Source organism: Apium graveolens, chromosome 3 (assembly GCF_009905375.1).
Source record: "Apium graveolens cultivar Ventura chromosome 3, ASM990537v1, whole genome shotgun sequence".
NCBI lineage: Eukaryota > Viridiplantae > Streptophyta > Magnoliopsida > Apiales > Apiaceae > Apium > Apium graveolens.
In genome coordinates this window covers 297014205-297031920 of record NC_133649.1, presented here as the reverse complement: position 1 = coordinate 297031920, position 17716 = coordinate 297014205, and the positions used below count along the sequence as shown (strand labels likewise).

Genomic DNA, 17716 nt, shown 5'->3' with positions numbered 1-17716 from the left:
GATAAGGAGCAAAAACTTGGTTCATTAAACTCTGAAAAGTGGCAGGGACATTAGTAAGGCTAAAAGGCATTACTGTGAATTCATAATTTCCCAAGTGTGTTCTAAAGGCCGTCTTCTCTATATTTTTTTCTTTCATCCTGACTTGGTGGTAACCAGCTCTAAGGTCAAGTTTAGAGAATACCTTAGCTTCACTCAACTCATATAACAGCTCTTCAATCAAAGGAATAGGAAACTTATTTTTGATGGTTAAGGAGTTTAACTTCCTATAGTCTATACAAAACCTCCAATTTCCATCCTTTTTCTTCACCAAGAGAATAGGTGAAGCAAATGGAGAACTACTGGGTCTAATGACTCCTGAATTCAACATCTCCATTATAAGTTTTTCCATCTCATTCTTCTGATCAAAGGAGTTCCTGTAGGGTCTGATAGAGAAGGGTCGTGTTCCTTCTTTTAGTTCAATTGAATGCTCAATTCCCCTCTGTGGAGGTAATCCCTCTGGTGGCTAAAAGATATCATCATATTGTTTTAAGAGCTGATGCAATTCCTGAGAACAACTTGATTCTCCATCACCAACTGACTTTGCTTCTAACTGAGGATTTGCATAAATGACATACATGAGCCCATGTTCCTGTCCTTGACAACTCTTTACAAACTCTTTGGCAGACATCTGCTGTAGACTGGACTTCTCAGGTTTGTTGTTTCCTTGTAGTGTTACCACTTTACCTTTTTTCTCTAATTGTAACAACAGACTCTTAAAGTCAAAAGTCACTGGTCCCAATGAACCTAACCAGTCCACACCCAACACTAGATCATAACTTCCCAAGGGCAGAGTCCTGATAGATGTTTGAAACTCTTAATCTCCTACCTTCCAAGTAAAGTCTGAGCACTCATGTTTAATAACCAAGTGATTACCATTAGCCACCAGTATTTGCATTGGTACTGTTTCAACTACTTCACACCTCAATTTTACTGCAGTCTTTTCATCAAGAAAACTGTGGGTGCTTCCTCCATCCACCAATATTGAAAATTCCTTGTTTCGTCTTGTACCGATAAGAGTGATAGTCTGATTGTTGTAATCTCCTTCTATAGCATGAACTGAAACTCCCATGGCAAGTGTAGAATCTGACTCTTTTTTCTTTATAATTGCTTCCTTTACAGGTTGCTCCAAAACACTCTCCTTGAGTTTTCTTTTAGTCAGCTGATGTTTCTTGTCACAGTGAGTATCCTTGGTACTCCTGATTAACCCTTGACTGCTAGTCTTCCATTCTACAGCCTCAGTTGATATCTCGGGTCCTGTGCTCTGCATCTGAGATAGTTTTCCCTTAATAGCTACCACGGAATCTGATTTTCCGGGATGTGTCCAACCATTCTTCTTACTGTGCCCAAGTTTACCTTCCATCACACAGTATCTAGCTCTTTTGAAGGCCCCTTCCATACTGCCGAGACTCAACAGCTTCATAACTTGCTTAATCTCTTCCTGAAGACCGTTTTCAAAGCATTCTATGTAGTACTCTTCAGTTATTTGTGGCATCCTAACCTTCAACTGTCCCACATACTCTGCAAATTATTTACAGTACAATTCTACAGAATCCTCCTATTTCAGGTTTTTAAACCTTTCAAACAACAATTCATTTTCTCTCACCAAACCTTGTTGTAAATTGACTACAAAAGTCTGAACAGTTCAACTCTAATTTTCCAATAGCATACATCTGATACCAACTCTTGGACACTCCTTCAAGATGCATTCCAGCAATCACTACCTTCTTACTATTCTGAATTCCAAATATTTTAAAGTAAAGTTCACAATCTTCAATCCATTCAGCCACTCCTTTGCCTTCAGCATATCTAGGAAAATTCAACTCTGATGCCTCATTTTTCCAAAAACTGCTGACTCCACTCTTTGATCTTCCAAAAGGATTGATGAACTCATCATTTTTGCTGTTTTGATCCTGCACCTTCAACACTGCTAAGTTGACAAACTCTTCAATCATCTGTAGTTTAGCATTAGTCATTTCCTTATACATCTGGATCTGTTGTTGCATATGTTGCAACATCTCATCATATTGCTCTCCTTCAAATTCAGATACAGGAGGATTGCAATGTCCTATAATAGCTCATCATCACAGACAATTACTCAAACACCTTTCAAGCAACACTACAACTCCACAGAACTGATGACTTTCTGAGAAATTTCTGAACTTGCAGCTGAGATTACTGCATCACCTAGCTCGATCTGCTCGAAATAGAGTGTTGAACACAACAAAAGCAGGATAAGATAAAATCTGAAGCTCTGATACCAATTTGTCAGGAACTAGGGTTTCTGACTTGTATTTTTGTGAGATTTTGAATATTTTTGGATTTTCTTAGTTTATAGAACTGAAATGATAAGTAGAACAGAGAAATTAAGCTAGAGAACAAGAAAGAATCAACAGATCAGATGAAGAAGAAACACATGAATGATAGAGAGATGCATATCTTGTAGAAGAAGAATTCAGTTATAGAGAGAGAGTTGATAAAAATTGCTTTCCTTTTCATAATATACATAACTGATTTACAAAGCTCCAGTAATATATATACTACTGTTAACAACTTCTGTTACAAGTAAAGACATAGTAAAGTACTTAACTACCCTTACTACTTATATGACCTCAAATACTCCTTATTACTACTATACTGCTGTGCTGCTATCCTGACAAGTTGAGGGTAAATCTATATGAAAAAATCCTACAGATTACCTGCCCGGTAGAATGGCACAGCTTATGAAACTTTTATGGCTTTATGTCGCTAGGCTTTGTTTTGTTAGGTATATATATGTTCACTCAATATGCAAAATTCTGGAAAGAGGTTCTTCCGTTGCAGAATTGTGTGACATTAGTTATTATGTAGGCATATTTGAGATGACCTTGTGGTATTCTGATTATGCCGAATTCAATGAAACTGGAGCGCGACCAAATCGGATTACCACATGGGTTGTTACCTTTGGCACTATTAAACACCCCATTTCACGTTTAATCTATAGGTTCAAAACTCAAACTAGATGTATATATGAAAGTAAATGACAGAGAATATAGAACAAACTTGCTGATTGTATTAAACGTTCTAACTAGAATAAAAAACACTACGGGCAGATAAGTAAAACAAACTAAGTTCACATCTCCTACAAACACTCCACTACTCCAACTAAACCAGGACTCTCCTAAAAACTCTATAACGGATGCACGACTTATTAGCCAACTATTTATTAAGACAAAACAATATAAATAAAGCTTAGATTAAATATAGTTCCAACACTCCCCCTTAATCTAAGATGCTTGTTGCAAGTTCTTCATTCCAAGTAAAGCTCGCATTTTCTCGAATTTAACTGTGGACATCGCCTTGGTGAGAATGTCTGCTCGATGTTGCTCAGTGTTCACATATTTGACCTTGATCTCTCCTCGTTCTACGCACTCGCGAATGAAATGATAACGTATGTCAATGTGTTTACTTCGTCCATGAAAAACCGGATTCCTTGCCAAATCAATAGCACTTTGTTGTCCACATAAATGGTGATTGCACCTGGCTTTAGATGAGTAATTCTCTCGAGCAGATTTTTCAACCAAACTGCCTGACAAGCTGGAGATGTTGTTGCAATGAATTCAGCTTTACATGATGATAAAGCCACGCAACGTTGCTTCTGTGAAACCCATGTTATAAGACTTTCATTCAGGTAGAATGCCATACCACCAGTACTCCTCCTGTCTTCCACATTCCCAGCCAAATCACTATCAGAGTATCCTGATAATAGATTGTTTCCAGCTCCTCTCGTGTATACCAAGCCATATCTCAAAGTTCCTTCAACATAACACAATATTCGTTTAACTGCACTTTGATGTAAGACTATTGGACGCTCCATGAAACGACTTACAACTCCAACTGCATATGTTATGTCAGGGCGTGTATGCACTAAATATCTTAGACCTCCAACCCAGATTTTAGCAATCACCGATTTCCCTTTGAGATCCTTATGCAGAGCTAATTTTGTTTCCATCGGGTACTTAGCTGCGTTACAATCAATCATTCCTGCCTTTTCGAGTAACATCTTGGCGTAAGCTGACTGCTTAAGTTCAATAGCTCCTCTATTTTGATTTACTTCAATGCCTAGATAATGTGTCAACAAGCTCAGATTGCTCATGTCAAATTCTTGACTCATTTGAGCTTTGAACTTATCTATAATCACAGTATCTGTACCTGTGATCAGTAGATCATCGACATAAACTCCAACCACCAAAGCTTCATCCCCTTCACGTTTAGTATACACAGCATGCTCGTGTGGGCATTTTTGAAAACCTAAACTCTCCAAGTATTTTCTCAGTCGTGCATACCAAGCATGGGGCGCCTGCTTGAGTCCGTACAGTGCTTTCTTTAGTTTATACACCAGTTGTTTTCCATTTTCTTTTATAAATCCTTCCGGTTGATCGACATAAACTGTTTCTTGTAGTTCCCCATTCAGGAAAGCGAATTTCATGTCTAAATGATGAACTTGCCACCCATTTCTAGCTGCCAAGGCTAGCAATAATCTCACAGTTTCAAGTCGAGTCACTGGTGCAAAACTTCCTCATAATCGATTCCTTGTTTTTGCACGTATCCTTTCGTGACGAGTCTGGCTTTATGCTTAATAACATTCCCTTTTGTGTCCTTCTTTAGCTTAAAAACCCATTTCAGTCCCACTGTTTTGTGGCCTAGTGGCATTTGAACCAACTCACGCGTTTCATTTCGTTCTATAGACTCGATTTCATCTTGCATTGCTTTCTTCCACGCCTGATCAGTGGATGCTTCTTTGTAGCAATTTGGTTCATCAATTCCCATCAGAAACAACTCCCTTTCAGCTTCAATTTCCTCTATCTCATTGTATATGTCACTTAACAGTCGAAATTGTCTTGGTTGACTGCTAACATCACTCTCTTGTGTGTAGCTTTCCCTTGTATCAGAATTGTCACTAACAGAATTTGTGCTTCACAGAAAACCAGTGGTGTCAGACCCTGTACTTGCACTTGAGGCCTGTGGCGTGTCAGGCTCTGTGCTCGCATCTGAAGTTTGTGGTGTGTCTGGTGAACCATGACCCTCAGACTCTCCTTGATCCAAATGATTTGAGTTGTTGTTCATCAAGATAAAAGTCCCACGTGTGCTTGACTCCGTTTCTTGCTTATTCCAATCCCAAAACTTTGATTCCTCGAAGATAACATCCCTGCTCACGTGCATGTTTCCATAATTTGGATCATATAATCTAAACCCCTTCATTCCAGGTTCCTTACCAAAGTAAACAACTGCCTTACTTCGATCACTCATTTTTGTTTTGTGCACCTGTGGTAGTTTCATATGTGCTACACACCCAAAAATCTTTATGTGCCCCACATCCGGTTTAGTTTTAATCCATGCCTCATAAGGAGTTTTGTCAGATAGAGCACGGGTAGGTAGTCGATTGAGTACATATACTAAATGGCGAGCAGCTTCGCCCCAATATTCAGATGGTACCTGCATTATTTTTAGCATACTACGGGCCATTTCTACAACGGTTCTGTTCCTACGCTCTACAACCCCATTTTGTTGTGGAGTGTAGGGCGTAGTGAACTGTCGTATTATGCCTGCATTTTCACAGAAATCTGCAAACAACTTTGAGGTAAATTCCCCCCCTCTGTCTGTCCGGAAAATTTTAACCTTTTCTTCAGTCTGATTCTCAACCATCACTTTAAATTTTTTAAACATGCTCAGAGCCCCATCTTTAGTTTTTAACATGTATATCCACATCATACGAGTGTAATCATCAACCAAAAGAAAGAAATGCATGTTGCCTGCTTTAGTTTCTGGTGTGATGGGGCCGCACAGATCTCCATGAATCAATTCCAGTCATTTTGTTGCTCGAAATTCTGCTTGATGAGGAAAGGATTTTCTTGCTTGTTTGGACATTAAGCAACCTTCACAGACTTCGTTCAATTTTCTAAAATCTGGTAAGCCACGTACCATTCCCTTTTCAGACATCACGTTCATTGCTTGAAAGTTCACATGGCCAAGGCGTGCGTGCCAAAGCCTTGGTAATTCATCCCTTTTGTTCAGCAAACACATACGTTCTGATACTGTCTCCAAGAAGATTTTGTATAACCTGTTAGTAGAACGTTGCACCTTCATAATCAACCTCTCTTGACCATCGTACACCCACAGGAATTCCTCTTTCAAAATGACGTTGTTTCCGTGTTCTGAAAGCTGCCCAAGTGAGATTATATTGTTACACAAATTGAAATGAAATACACATCTTGAAACAATAGTTATTCACCATTTTTGCACTGGAACCCAACTGTTCCCTTTCCTTTTATGCTTACAGTCGAACCATCGCCAAAACGAACCAAACCAGTCACTTTGTCGTCCAATGTTTTGAATTTCGATCTAAAACCAGTCATATGATTAGATGCCCCGTTATCAAGGTACCAGACACTCGAGTCAAGTCTTTTGTCACTGTTCTGACTTAGTTTTGGCACTGTATCCTGTTCATTTAACATCAGTTGATTTCTTTCTTCCACCCTATGCACAACTAACAGCAAAACAGGCTCATCATCACCCTGAACTTGTATCAGATGTGCTTCCATTTTAACATCCTTTCTTCTTTCACGCTTTGGCCTGCGACATTCAGCGACATAATGGCCATAGTTGCAATTAAAACATTTCACCTCGCTTCTATCTCGAAATGAACGTCCTTCATCACGAGAAACACTACCACCTGAGTTTTTATACCCTGAACTTGCATCGCCCTTATTAGTCCTTTTCAGCCATTCTTCTCGTGTAAACAGTAAATGGCCATCATTCTTTTCCCGTTTTCTCCATTCTTCCTCGGTTAACAGAAGCTGTTCTCCACCAACTTCAGTCTTTCCCCGTAGTCGTTCTTCATGCGCCTTAAGAAAGCCCACTGCTTCTTCAATAGTCATAGTATCGAGATTTCCAAACTGCTCGATAGTAGCTGTGATCTGTAAAAATCTGGATGGAACAGATCGTAACAGTTTTTTTACAACATATGCTTCATCAACAGTTTCTCCCAAGACCCTTATATTGGTGACCAAACCACTCAACTTCATACAGAAATCATCAATCAGCTCCGAGTCTTTCATGGTTAAAAACTCGAATTCAGCCTTCAATGTTTGGATCCTTGCTTTCTTAACCCTTTCTGCGCCTAAACACATCGTCTTTACTGCTTCCCAAGCTTCTTTAGCCGTTTCCTTGTCTGCTAGGGAGAGCAACACGTCTTCAAGAATACCTTGTTATATTGCAGCTAATGCCATCTTGTCTGTTTTGTCTTCGACCGCGTCCTTCTCTTTAGTAGAATCAATAGTTTTCCAGATCCATGCGCCTGCAGATACACCTTCATTTTTAGTGCTCAAGCCGTATAGTTACTTTTAGTTAACATGGGATAAGTTAATCCGACTGAACCATCTTTGTCCTTTCTTGTCTCCATCGTCTTTATTTTTGGCATGTACTTTGGCATACAAGATTAGAAGCTCTGATACCAAATGTAGGTTCAAAACTCAAACCAGATGTATATATGAAAGTAAATGACAGAGAATGCAGAACAAACTTGCTGATTGTATTAAACGTTCTAACTAGAATAGAAAACACTTCAGGCAGATAAGTAAAACAAACTAAGTTCACATCTCCTACAAACACTTCACTACTCCAACTAAACCAGGACTCTCCTAAAAACTCTCTAACTGATACGTAGAGTTACCTTCTTTGTTGCATCTGAAGTTCTCAAACTGGTAGAAAGGTTGGTGCTATCAGTGATCTTTCTGGAAAGGCAAGACTATTCTTTGTTCTTCCTGTATCACTCTTGGATGCATTCTTTGTTATTGAGATATTTACCTCCCCTCCTTCAACTTCAAATATCAGGCGAGAAGAATGATGGTAAAACTGGATATCTACAGAAAGTTCACTAATGCTTTGGCTGTAGCTGTCCTCGTGTCCATCAGATGGAAATGTTATCATCTGCATGTATTTTAAGTCAACCGACATGTTCAATAAGCATTGGAGGAATTCATGGAGGAATGCTTGGATCATCTTCGCATTCTGGGAATTTTTATCCTTTTCTCTCTTGTGTGTCATCTGTGCTCTCTGGGCTCCATTTCAGACTTCTATGAGATATGCATACTCTGAAACGGAAGCGATGAGTTTGGCAATGAGGATACATTGACACTTATAAAACCATCGCCTCTCTCTTGTGTGTCATCTGTGCTCTCTGGGCTCCATCTCAGACTTCTATGTAATATGCATATTCTGAAGACGGAAGTGATGAGTTTGACAATGAGGATACTCTGAAGACGGCGGAAGTTATGGTAATAAAAAAGGACACCAATTTAAAGCACAAATGAAAGAAAAATAAGTAACTTCATAAAAATAATAAGAAACATTTTTAAATCAGGTCTTCGACAGTGCCCGAGCAAGAGAAAGAGAAAGGGAGCTGCTTTATCCAGATGCGTGTGGTGGTGGAGGTCGAGGATGGACAAGTCAGGCAATGACTAGTTATGACAGAGGGCATGGGACTAGGGAAACATGTGTACTACATACTGTCAGGTTATGGTTGACACATTGGTTGATTTCTGGTCAGCGCTAGGAGACGAGACTCGACACTCTCTACTAAGAATGAAAGAAGCGGATTTCATTGAAAGGCTAATGTACAGGTTTGTGGCTTGCTTTCTCTACTATCCTTCTCCTTAAAAGCTTCCTGTGGCTAATTGGATCATATTCTACTTTCTTCTTCTTCTTTTTTTAAATTCTTGTTATCCCTATAGGGGTCGCCTCCAATTTCAGCGGCTCTAGAAAGGGTAATTATCTGAAAGATTTCGTACATAAACTAGGAAGACCAAGAGAAGTCACGATATTCATTTACCTATCTAATCTGCACATTGACCTGCAACTATATTATTATATGTGTAATATAATATTTTATGCCAATATGGGCTTAAATTATAAGTAAGATTCGTTCTATAGCTAAAACCTAGTTTTAGTGTAATTTGGTATAGTATTGCGATTTGCTCAGAGTTGCATCAGCACTTCTCTTCATCTTCTGTTTTGAAGCCTTCTATATAATTAATGATGACAACAAAGTGGGACATCTTACAAGGAATTTACTAGTAACTGGATAGTGATAACAATCTGAATAAAGAGTAGAATTACTGTGGGCTCTGCTGTGTTAAAAGTGGCAAGGATTATAACATATGCAATGTAAATTGTTAGAAGGGTAAATGTAAAACCCTATCAAAGAGATAGTTCCGATCAAATGTCAAGCATGCTCTAGGGCCTAGAGTCTGGACTCCGGATTGATAACAGAGTATAATTTAGCCTGAAGATATGGTAATTGAGTTAGTGATTAATTATCACTTGGTATATTATTTCCACAAAGCAACATGTCAACTCTCTACCGTATATTGGCAAAAGATATATGTTGAGTTCATTTTTATGCTTAAACAAGAATCTTGCATTTTGGTCTGTGAGTTCTGTCAATACCTTTTTAGTAGTAGTAGTCATCGGTATCTTAAGCATTTTGTGTCAAGTTTAGTTGCTGAAGAGTTGCTTCCTAGATCTCTGACATCCATTGTGAAATTATCCTGGACTCTGAAGCTTCATACAATTATTGGTTGCAACAGTTAAAGGTATGAGACCAGATCATACAACACTTATCCAACCGAAACAAACTCCACAAGACATTGTGGTTAGTAGTTAGTCTTTAGTGATAAGGATATAGATAAGATGTTAATTAGTTGAAGTACAGAGATATCGGAAGTTTAGACTTATCTGTATATTATGTAAACACTATATAACAGAAGATATGCAGTAGTCCTGCATATTGAATTTCAGTGGAATAACAAGAATCATTATTCTCACTGGGTGCTACATATCTTACAGCAAATCCTGTGTTTCATGCGCGAACTAAGCACATAGAAACCGACTATCATTTTGTCAGAGAAAGGGTTGCTCAAAACAAGCTTCCAGTTCGATTTATCTCTTCCAAAGATCAGATTACGGATATTTTTACTAAAGGTCTGGGATCCCCTCGCTTCCAGCAACTTCGAGACAAGTTGACCATCTGCTCCCCCATGCTCAACTTGCGGGAGGGTATGAGACCAGATCATACAACACTTATCCAACCGAAACAAACTTCACAAGACATTGTTGTTAGTAGTTAGCCTTTAGTGATAAGGATATAGATAAGATGTTAATTAGTTGAAGTACAGAGATATCGGAAGTTTAGACTTATCTGTATATTATGTAAACACTATGTAACAGAAGATATGCAGTAGTCCTGCATATTGAATTTCAGTGGAATAACAAAAATCATTATTCTCACTAAAGGAATGAAGAAATTATTGGTGATTTCACTTTTCATTTACTTCTATAAAGAAAGAAGAGGTCGGCCTTGATGTAGCATATTTATTTGGTTAAGTACAACATCGTGTATAGTTATATAGATGATCAAGTTGCTAATGAACCTTGTGATTGCGTCAGAGAATTATTTGAGTGGTACAATACTATAAATTATGAGATTTATATCACATAAACCTGTAAAAAAGAGATTAGAATGGGAGATATGTCAAGGTAAGTTAGAAGATTGAATACTATGCTTTTATATCTTGCCAATCAAATGACTAGTCTTATATGACAGGTTTGACAGCAAGAGGTTTTGTAGAGATTGCATAAGGAATGTTATTCGAGAGTTCAAAGAATTGAAGGAGCTGAAGCGCATACGAAGAGAACCTCGCTGCACTAGTTGGTTTTGCGGAGCAGATACAAGCTTCCAATATGAGGTGCGTACTACTGATCTGTTAGAAACTTGCTTACCCGGGCACACATCTCACATGCTTGGATTTGCAACTTTGTCGTACTTGGTGTTTTTTCATTGTTCAATGAATATATTCAAATGTTTACATGTTTCAGTCTTGTTACCATAATTTGTTATAGATTTTTAAGTGTGACATATCTTCACTCTTGGTTTATAGGTATCACACGATACCGTCCAAGCTGTTTGGCATCAAACTTTCTTAGAAAGCTTTGCAACATACCATCACTTTGAATGGGCAGTTGGAACTGGAGAAGGAAAATCTGACATTTTAGAGTTTGAAAATGTTGGATTAAGTGGAAGGGTGCAAGTAAATGGTCTGGATCTCTGTGGTTTAAATGCATGCTATATCACTTTAAGAGCATGGAAAATGGACGGACGTTGCACCGAACTTTCTGTCAAAGCTCATGCATATGTGTTCATTGTAGACTTGTGGTTGGTGATGGTTTTGTCATTATTTCTCATAGTTACACTAGCTAAAACGACTTTGCTATATCTAATTCTCCATGTACATTATAGACCTTAATAACTATGGTCAGATAAAAAAAAAATTGCCAAATACAAAATATATTTTTATCGGTTAAATATTCTACACTCTTTTTGTAAATTTAAAAATGCAAAAAATAATTTAATTAGAATAAAAATAATATATGTGCATAACAAGATTTTATGAATATATATATATATATGATAGTCAATTCAAAAATTATTACTCTTTAATTACATAATTAAATAAAATACAAAAATTTATAAAAGAACGATGAATGTAATAAATTTGAGTAAAATAAATTAAAATTTTGATCTTCAATAATTAATAATTTTCGAGTTAGTTATAAGATATTCTTAATCAATATACAATGAACCCGATATATATAATCGAGTTCTTGAGTTAATCAAGATCCAAGATTATAAAAAATATAGGAGGGTTAACTCATAAATTTACAAAAAATATAAGTAGTGATCAAATTGTAATAAAAACGTATCGATGTATTTTTACAAATTTAAAATTATTAAATACATTTTATCATATAGATTCTTATTCAAATTTTATTAAATAGAATAAAATAAAAAAAATTGGTTCATGAAAACCAAATCCGTTGTTACAAAATTACTATAAAATATTAAATGAAGCAAAAAAACATATTGTAACATTTTCAAATAATAAATTATTTATGTACATACAAAATTTTATTTGAGAAATAATTTCGGTGGAGGAATGGGTTTTTACGGTAGTTTGGAGTAATACCTACACTAGTTGTCCTCATACTAATTTTTTTAAAAAGGATATATATGCGATTAGGAGGATAATTTTATCTTTTAATCATATTTTTGCTCGATAAATTAAATAGCATTTTCCAAAAACCGGAAACAAATCCCTAGAGGGTAAGGGATTCGATTCTGATCCTCCTTCGGAATATCCCCTTCTATAAAAGAAAACTCTGAACAAACCCTCCTCTTTTTATAAACACACCTAAACTAACACCTATCTCTATCTAAATATCTATAAAATCCCCCTCCCCAATAATTAGAACGTTGAAACCCTAACATCGATATTTTCCAGGTTCGTCTCCAAATTAATCTAATTCTCATTATTTTAATTCAATTTAAAACTTATGTATTCAAATTGCGGCCTTTTGTATTCAAATTGCTGATTTTGACCTAAACTCGTAAAGTTCGCACTGATACATTGCATGCTTTGTTTGTTTTTTCATAGCTTGTAATAATTATATTTGCTTGTGCTTGCGTATGTATTATCCCCTTTAATTCTTGTAAAAGATGATTCGTCCTTGTATGTAATTGATATTGTTAACTTGTTAGGGTTTGTCGAAGTCGAATGCTTTTTATTTGTGTGTATAGATCCTTGGTTGCTCACTCTATTTTTTTTAGAATCCTAGTTACTTGGCCCAACAAGAGTCCTGCTGATTTTTACTTAAACTCATTTTCCTGTTTTTTATTGGAATACAGTGGTCTCTTCTGGGAAAGATGACAGAAGCAAAAATCATATACAAAAGTATCAAAGATCACACAGATTTTCCGATAACGGAGAAGGCGGTTTCGGAGTCCCCATTAATGAAGGCTCGTTATTTGAAAGAAAAAGAGAAAAATCCTGAAAAGAAGCTATTTGTTTTCGGTATTCCTGGCATCAGCAAGCACATCTTATCCATTGTTGTTGCTTACTGTGAAAATAAACCTCAAGATCTTCGTTTATTATGGCCGTGGCACCCAAATGACCCTTTTGTTGTGGTTAATCTCATTCAGGTTGATTTCATTCTTTTCTGTTCTATTCCATTTTGCATAGTCTTTAAAAGATGGGTTGCTGCTTGATTGATACTTTTGTGTATCATAGATTTGACATTTGAGAGTTTCTAGGTCATAGTTTTTCATGCAGTTCGATGTTGTATTTTCTATTGACAGAGCAAGTATATTTCTTTTCAAGAACATTTATTAATATTCTTTGTATTTTGTGCCTTGTAGGAAACAAATATTGTGATTTGTAATTGTGCATTTAAACTACCTCTCGCAGCTCATAAAATGGAGTTATTTATCTTTTATTCTCTTTCTTTTTAGGCAGCACACTTTCTTATGATCAAAAAGCTCATGGATATGGCATGTCTCTTACTCGCGAAAAGTGTCTTCCTCGCGGAAATTGATGATTCTGGGTTTGTTATCACTAATCCCTATTATTATATATGTACAATTCTAGGATTCTGTACAAGTTAGTTAGTGGTTTGTTTCTCATGATCGTGCAATGCTTAGTTGGTTATGCAATTGACAATTTTGTTGTCTTATGTAGATTCTATAAGGATAGAGATGATAGGGATGATTGCAGCCACATGTTGAGGAGTCGCTCAAAAGACACATTTATAAATCACTCGGGTTTTTTAGATGTGCATTTTTCTCGTCTTGTTCTTAGTCAGCTGCATTTCATCAAAACATGGGTTTGTATACACATACACATCCTAATTCATACTTATATGTGTTTGTAATCATATTTGTGTTTGTTTTTGGCAGTTAATAAAATCAACATATTACATGTTTGTTTTAAGTTCTCACAGTTTTCTAACTTCTAATTCTATGCAACTTCCTGCGGTGTAAATTTTTTTATAAGACATCTTATGTTACTACTAAATTTCAGCAAGACGCTTTTGATAAGCATTTTCGCAAGATTGTGAATTTCAAAAACTTAGAGGAGCTGTTGGTGGACATATGCAGTTTCGAAGAGTTCATTTGTGCAGGTAATTTTTTTTTTTTTCAATGCATGATGAAACATGGCATATTAATGGAATTTTGTTAAATTTTGTTAAATTTTATCAAGCAGACCCCAGGGCAGCTTGTCGTATAAATGTTGGTGTAGTTCAGTTCCTTATTAAAATCCTGAACAACACTGATTATAACATAAACAAGAGGAATGACATTCAGGTTTGTTGTTAATGCATTGTGCACTTCTTTTTATTCTTTTAATTCATATTAAAGGGCACTTATGTGTGTAAGCACTTTTTTTCAGCGGCCAATTATTTCTATTCTCTCGCGGGCAAAGTTGAGTATATGGGGAGAACAAATGCAGATGGAATTGTTTCCGATACTTATAAAGTTTATGCATCATCCCGAGAATGGATTAGCAGTTTCGGTAATGTTTTACTAATTTAGTTTGTTGCATTCCATATATTCGTTTTGCATGTCTAACTTGAGATACTATCCACCTAAATGTGTAGGCTGTGATTGCGTTGACACGTGTAACTTATGATTTCCCCGATTGTATAAAAGTATTCATCGATTTGGGTGTTCTAGATGCTGCACATAAAGCTCTTAGCAATCATTTAGAGGTGTATTGGGGTATGGAACACTTAGCCAAGTTTTTGGTAACAATCTGCCGTGGACACAGTAGTTTTCCTTGCCTTTCCTCCGAAAAGGTTATTTGTTTGTTCACTCTTCTGTATGTTTGTATGTTTTTTCAGGACAACTGGTTATAGTAACTCTATTCTTTTTATTTTAAATCAACTCAGGTAGCAAACATTGTTACCATTTTAGAGAGCATCTGTCTCAAGTGGCCGTATCAGTATCGGATGGTCCACATATTCACATGCTACGCTCTGTCATATCTTTCTTATGGAAGGTGTGTGGTACTTGAAGAAAAGGTTTGGCAGAAGCTTCAGCAAAGACTTGTTGTTTATATCTCGTAAGTGGATTTGGTACTTTTCTCTTGTTGCCAAATTGAATTTTAATTTTTATTCACACTGTTTACTGGTGGTACAGTTTTCACGATACGCCGGGTCCTGAGTGTCGACTTGGAATTAGAGCAAGTGTGTCGAGAAAGGTAAATCTAGACCAGATGCTTGCTGGTTCTGCCCTTGGAGTAGTTGGTAATATTATGAGATGGGGAGATGATGACCAGATGCTGGTATGTTCAAGCAATAGATATTACACGTAATGAATCATTGTTAAAGTTCAAAAAAGCGTTGAAAAATTAAAATGTTTTTTGCATTATCTTCGGTCGTACCAGTTTATTTTGCAAAGCATGTTTGCAGTTCTCTCAGTAATCTTTAAAATAAAAGCTATTGTTTAAATATGCATTGTACTAGTTGAGGAGTATGAAATATCGTCTTATATGTAAGTTTAAAAGATGCGTCGGCCACTGCAGTGTTCTTGATGATACATGCTTATTATTTATTGTGACTTTATTTTTTCAGTCTTTAATTGAAGTTCCTCGATTTTGGAACTGTCTTAAGGGAATGTTATATTCTTTTGAGAATTTTCAAAAGGAAGCTTTACAGATAATTTCAAACTTAGCTGCCAAGAGAATACCGTTCAAGGTTGGTTTTTGGATCATGTTGTGCATCTTACTTAAGTTGATATATTGCATCTTTGCAACTATCTAATATCTTGACCGTAAATTACAGATAGATGCTATATGGGAGACGATTAAATCTCTTGGGGGGTGCAGTTATGATTTTGTGTCTGATGATGTGAGGATGGATGTTAGGATGGAGGCAGCTTGGGCAGTATTTAATATCATCAGTTCGAAATTTCTTGTTCATAATGGACTTCTTATTGACGAGTACCCTGGTTAGATTTATATTGAGTATATTTGATTTATTTGGTTGGTTGTTAATTTATTTTGTATTTGTGTGCAACTTTCTTGAATCTTAATGTATGTTCCTCTCTTTTTCCAAATTGGATGTATGGATTTTGAGTGGTTAAATGAAATTAGTTTTTCCGGAGCTTATCTAGGTTGTTGAAAGAGTAAAATCTAAGACTATTGATCTCTGTTCAGATTTTCCTAATTCCCAGTTTCAACTTTCAGGTCCTTATCATTCGATTGTTAACCGTGTTATCAAAACCTGATTAATATAATATATTGTAGGAACCCTTAGTCACTTAGTCTTTTCTCGCAATCCAGGTATTAACATTATATTGATATTTTTGGGGTTACATCTATTCAGAGAGAAAAATAGATCACTTGATTTAGTAAAGTTGAAGGTGCGCAGATAAAGTAGTCCTTTCCAAACTTGTCTGATATAGATCTTGGGATCGACACATAAATGTCATCAAAATCCATCTTTAGAGTACCTTCCTCTGAGATCACCGCAACAAATTAGTATAATTTAGAAGATAAACAATATTGGTTTTTGTGCAGTCTACAGTTCTATAGAGTCAATACATTATATCAAATAACCTAAAGATGTGAAGAGTAAATGTAATAGATGTGTGAAAAATGCTTCATTCTGTTTCCCTCATATTTATTACATGTTCTAGAAAAAGATTTAAGCATAATTTTGAATGTGATTCAACATGTTCTGTGTTTGTATTGGTTCAGCTCCTGTTGTCGCTAAGATTTGATAACTTGTTTGTAAAAAACAGTTGAACGTTGAAGGCTTGAATGGAGTGAGCATGCGGCGGAGTGGCATAGCAGACACGAGATTGGATTAGATGGGAAAATGTTTTAGATACTTGAAATGTTGTTTACTTGATTTTATTTGTCTAGTATCCAGACTGTTTGATCTGACTAAGTTCATGTCTTTTGTTCCAAATACTCAGATTACAAGACTATTTTACTGTGAAATGTATCTGGGCAATTATGATGTTTTAAATCAGTATGTAAAGTGGTCAACTGGAAGTTCACTTTATTTCCGAACAGAAACGAACAGAGAAGAGTAATTTTTATATTTAACTTTTATTTCTTTTCTTAAGATTATGTGCTAGGATGAAATCACATGTGATATGAGCGTAAAGTTGAATTTCATATTTAACTAGATGGTACACTAGGTTAATATTTTTATCCAAGCAACAACAGTATCTAGCAACAGACTGATACTGGAAATTGAAATAAGATTAAACTGGATGTCCTCGTCTCATTATGTAGTACCAGTAACTGAAGTGGTTTAAATGTGCAACAAAAACTAAATAACATAACATAGTTCTGGGGACAGAAGGTTAAACATAAAATAGAAATGCAAACAAGCAAATGCAAAATAGACTCCCGTTTTTTCATTTCTCTTTTTTTTTTTACCAAATATACGAGATAATGTTATTCGAGAGTTCAAAGAATTGAAGGAGCTGAAGCGCATACGAAAAGAACCTCGCTACACGAGTTGGTTTTGCGGAGCGGATACAAGCTTCCAATATGAGGTGCGTACTACTGATCTGTTATTTACATTATTATTTTGGTTCGATTCTTTGAATCAAATGCACTTATTTATGATCATGCTTCAATCATGTTTCCTGCATATTTTGTTCAAGTTTTTTTATTTTTATGATATTTTAAATTATTGGGCTTGTATATCTTTTTCGCTTGTCAATCTTTATCTGTTGAAATGTCTTAGTCTTTTCTTGTCTCTGTTATATTTGCTACTTGTCTGGCCTTTT

At 36.1% G+C, this 17716-nt stretch overlaps 1 protein-coding gene and 1 pseudogene across 2 annotated transcripts; both read left to right on the top strand.

Annotated features, from left to right (window-relative positions):
* Window positions 1–7131: 7131 nt before the first annotated feature.
* LOC141715248 (uncharacterized) lies at window positions 7132–11344 on the top strand (annotated as a pseudogene).
* A 910-nt stretch (window positions 11345–12254) lies between these two features.
* LOC141713703 (uncharacterized) lies at window positions 12255–17040 on the top strand. 2 transcript variants are annotated; one of them, XM_074517240.1, is made up of 13 exons: window positions 12255–12413; window positions 12818–13111; window positions 13421–13512; window positions 13647–13791; window positions 13989–14088; window positions 14172–14272; window positions 14358–14480; window positions 14566–14763; window positions 14857–15029; window positions 15107–15251; window positions 15541–15663; window positions 15751–15916; window positions 16712–17040. In XM_074517240.1, exons 2-13 carry the CDS (start codon window positions 12836–12838, stop codon window positions 16720–16722), a joined length of 1653 nt encoding a protein of 550 aa, XP_074373341.1. In that variant the 5' UTR covers window positions 12255–12413; window positions 12818–12835; the 3' UTR covers window positions 16723–17040. The 2 variants fall into 2 exon arrangements, with proteins under 2 accessions (XP_074373341.1, XP_074373342.1); XM_074517241.1 differs by lacking the exon at window positions 12255–12413 and adding an exon at window positions 12498–12519.
* Window positions 17041–17716: the final 676 nt, after the last annotated feature.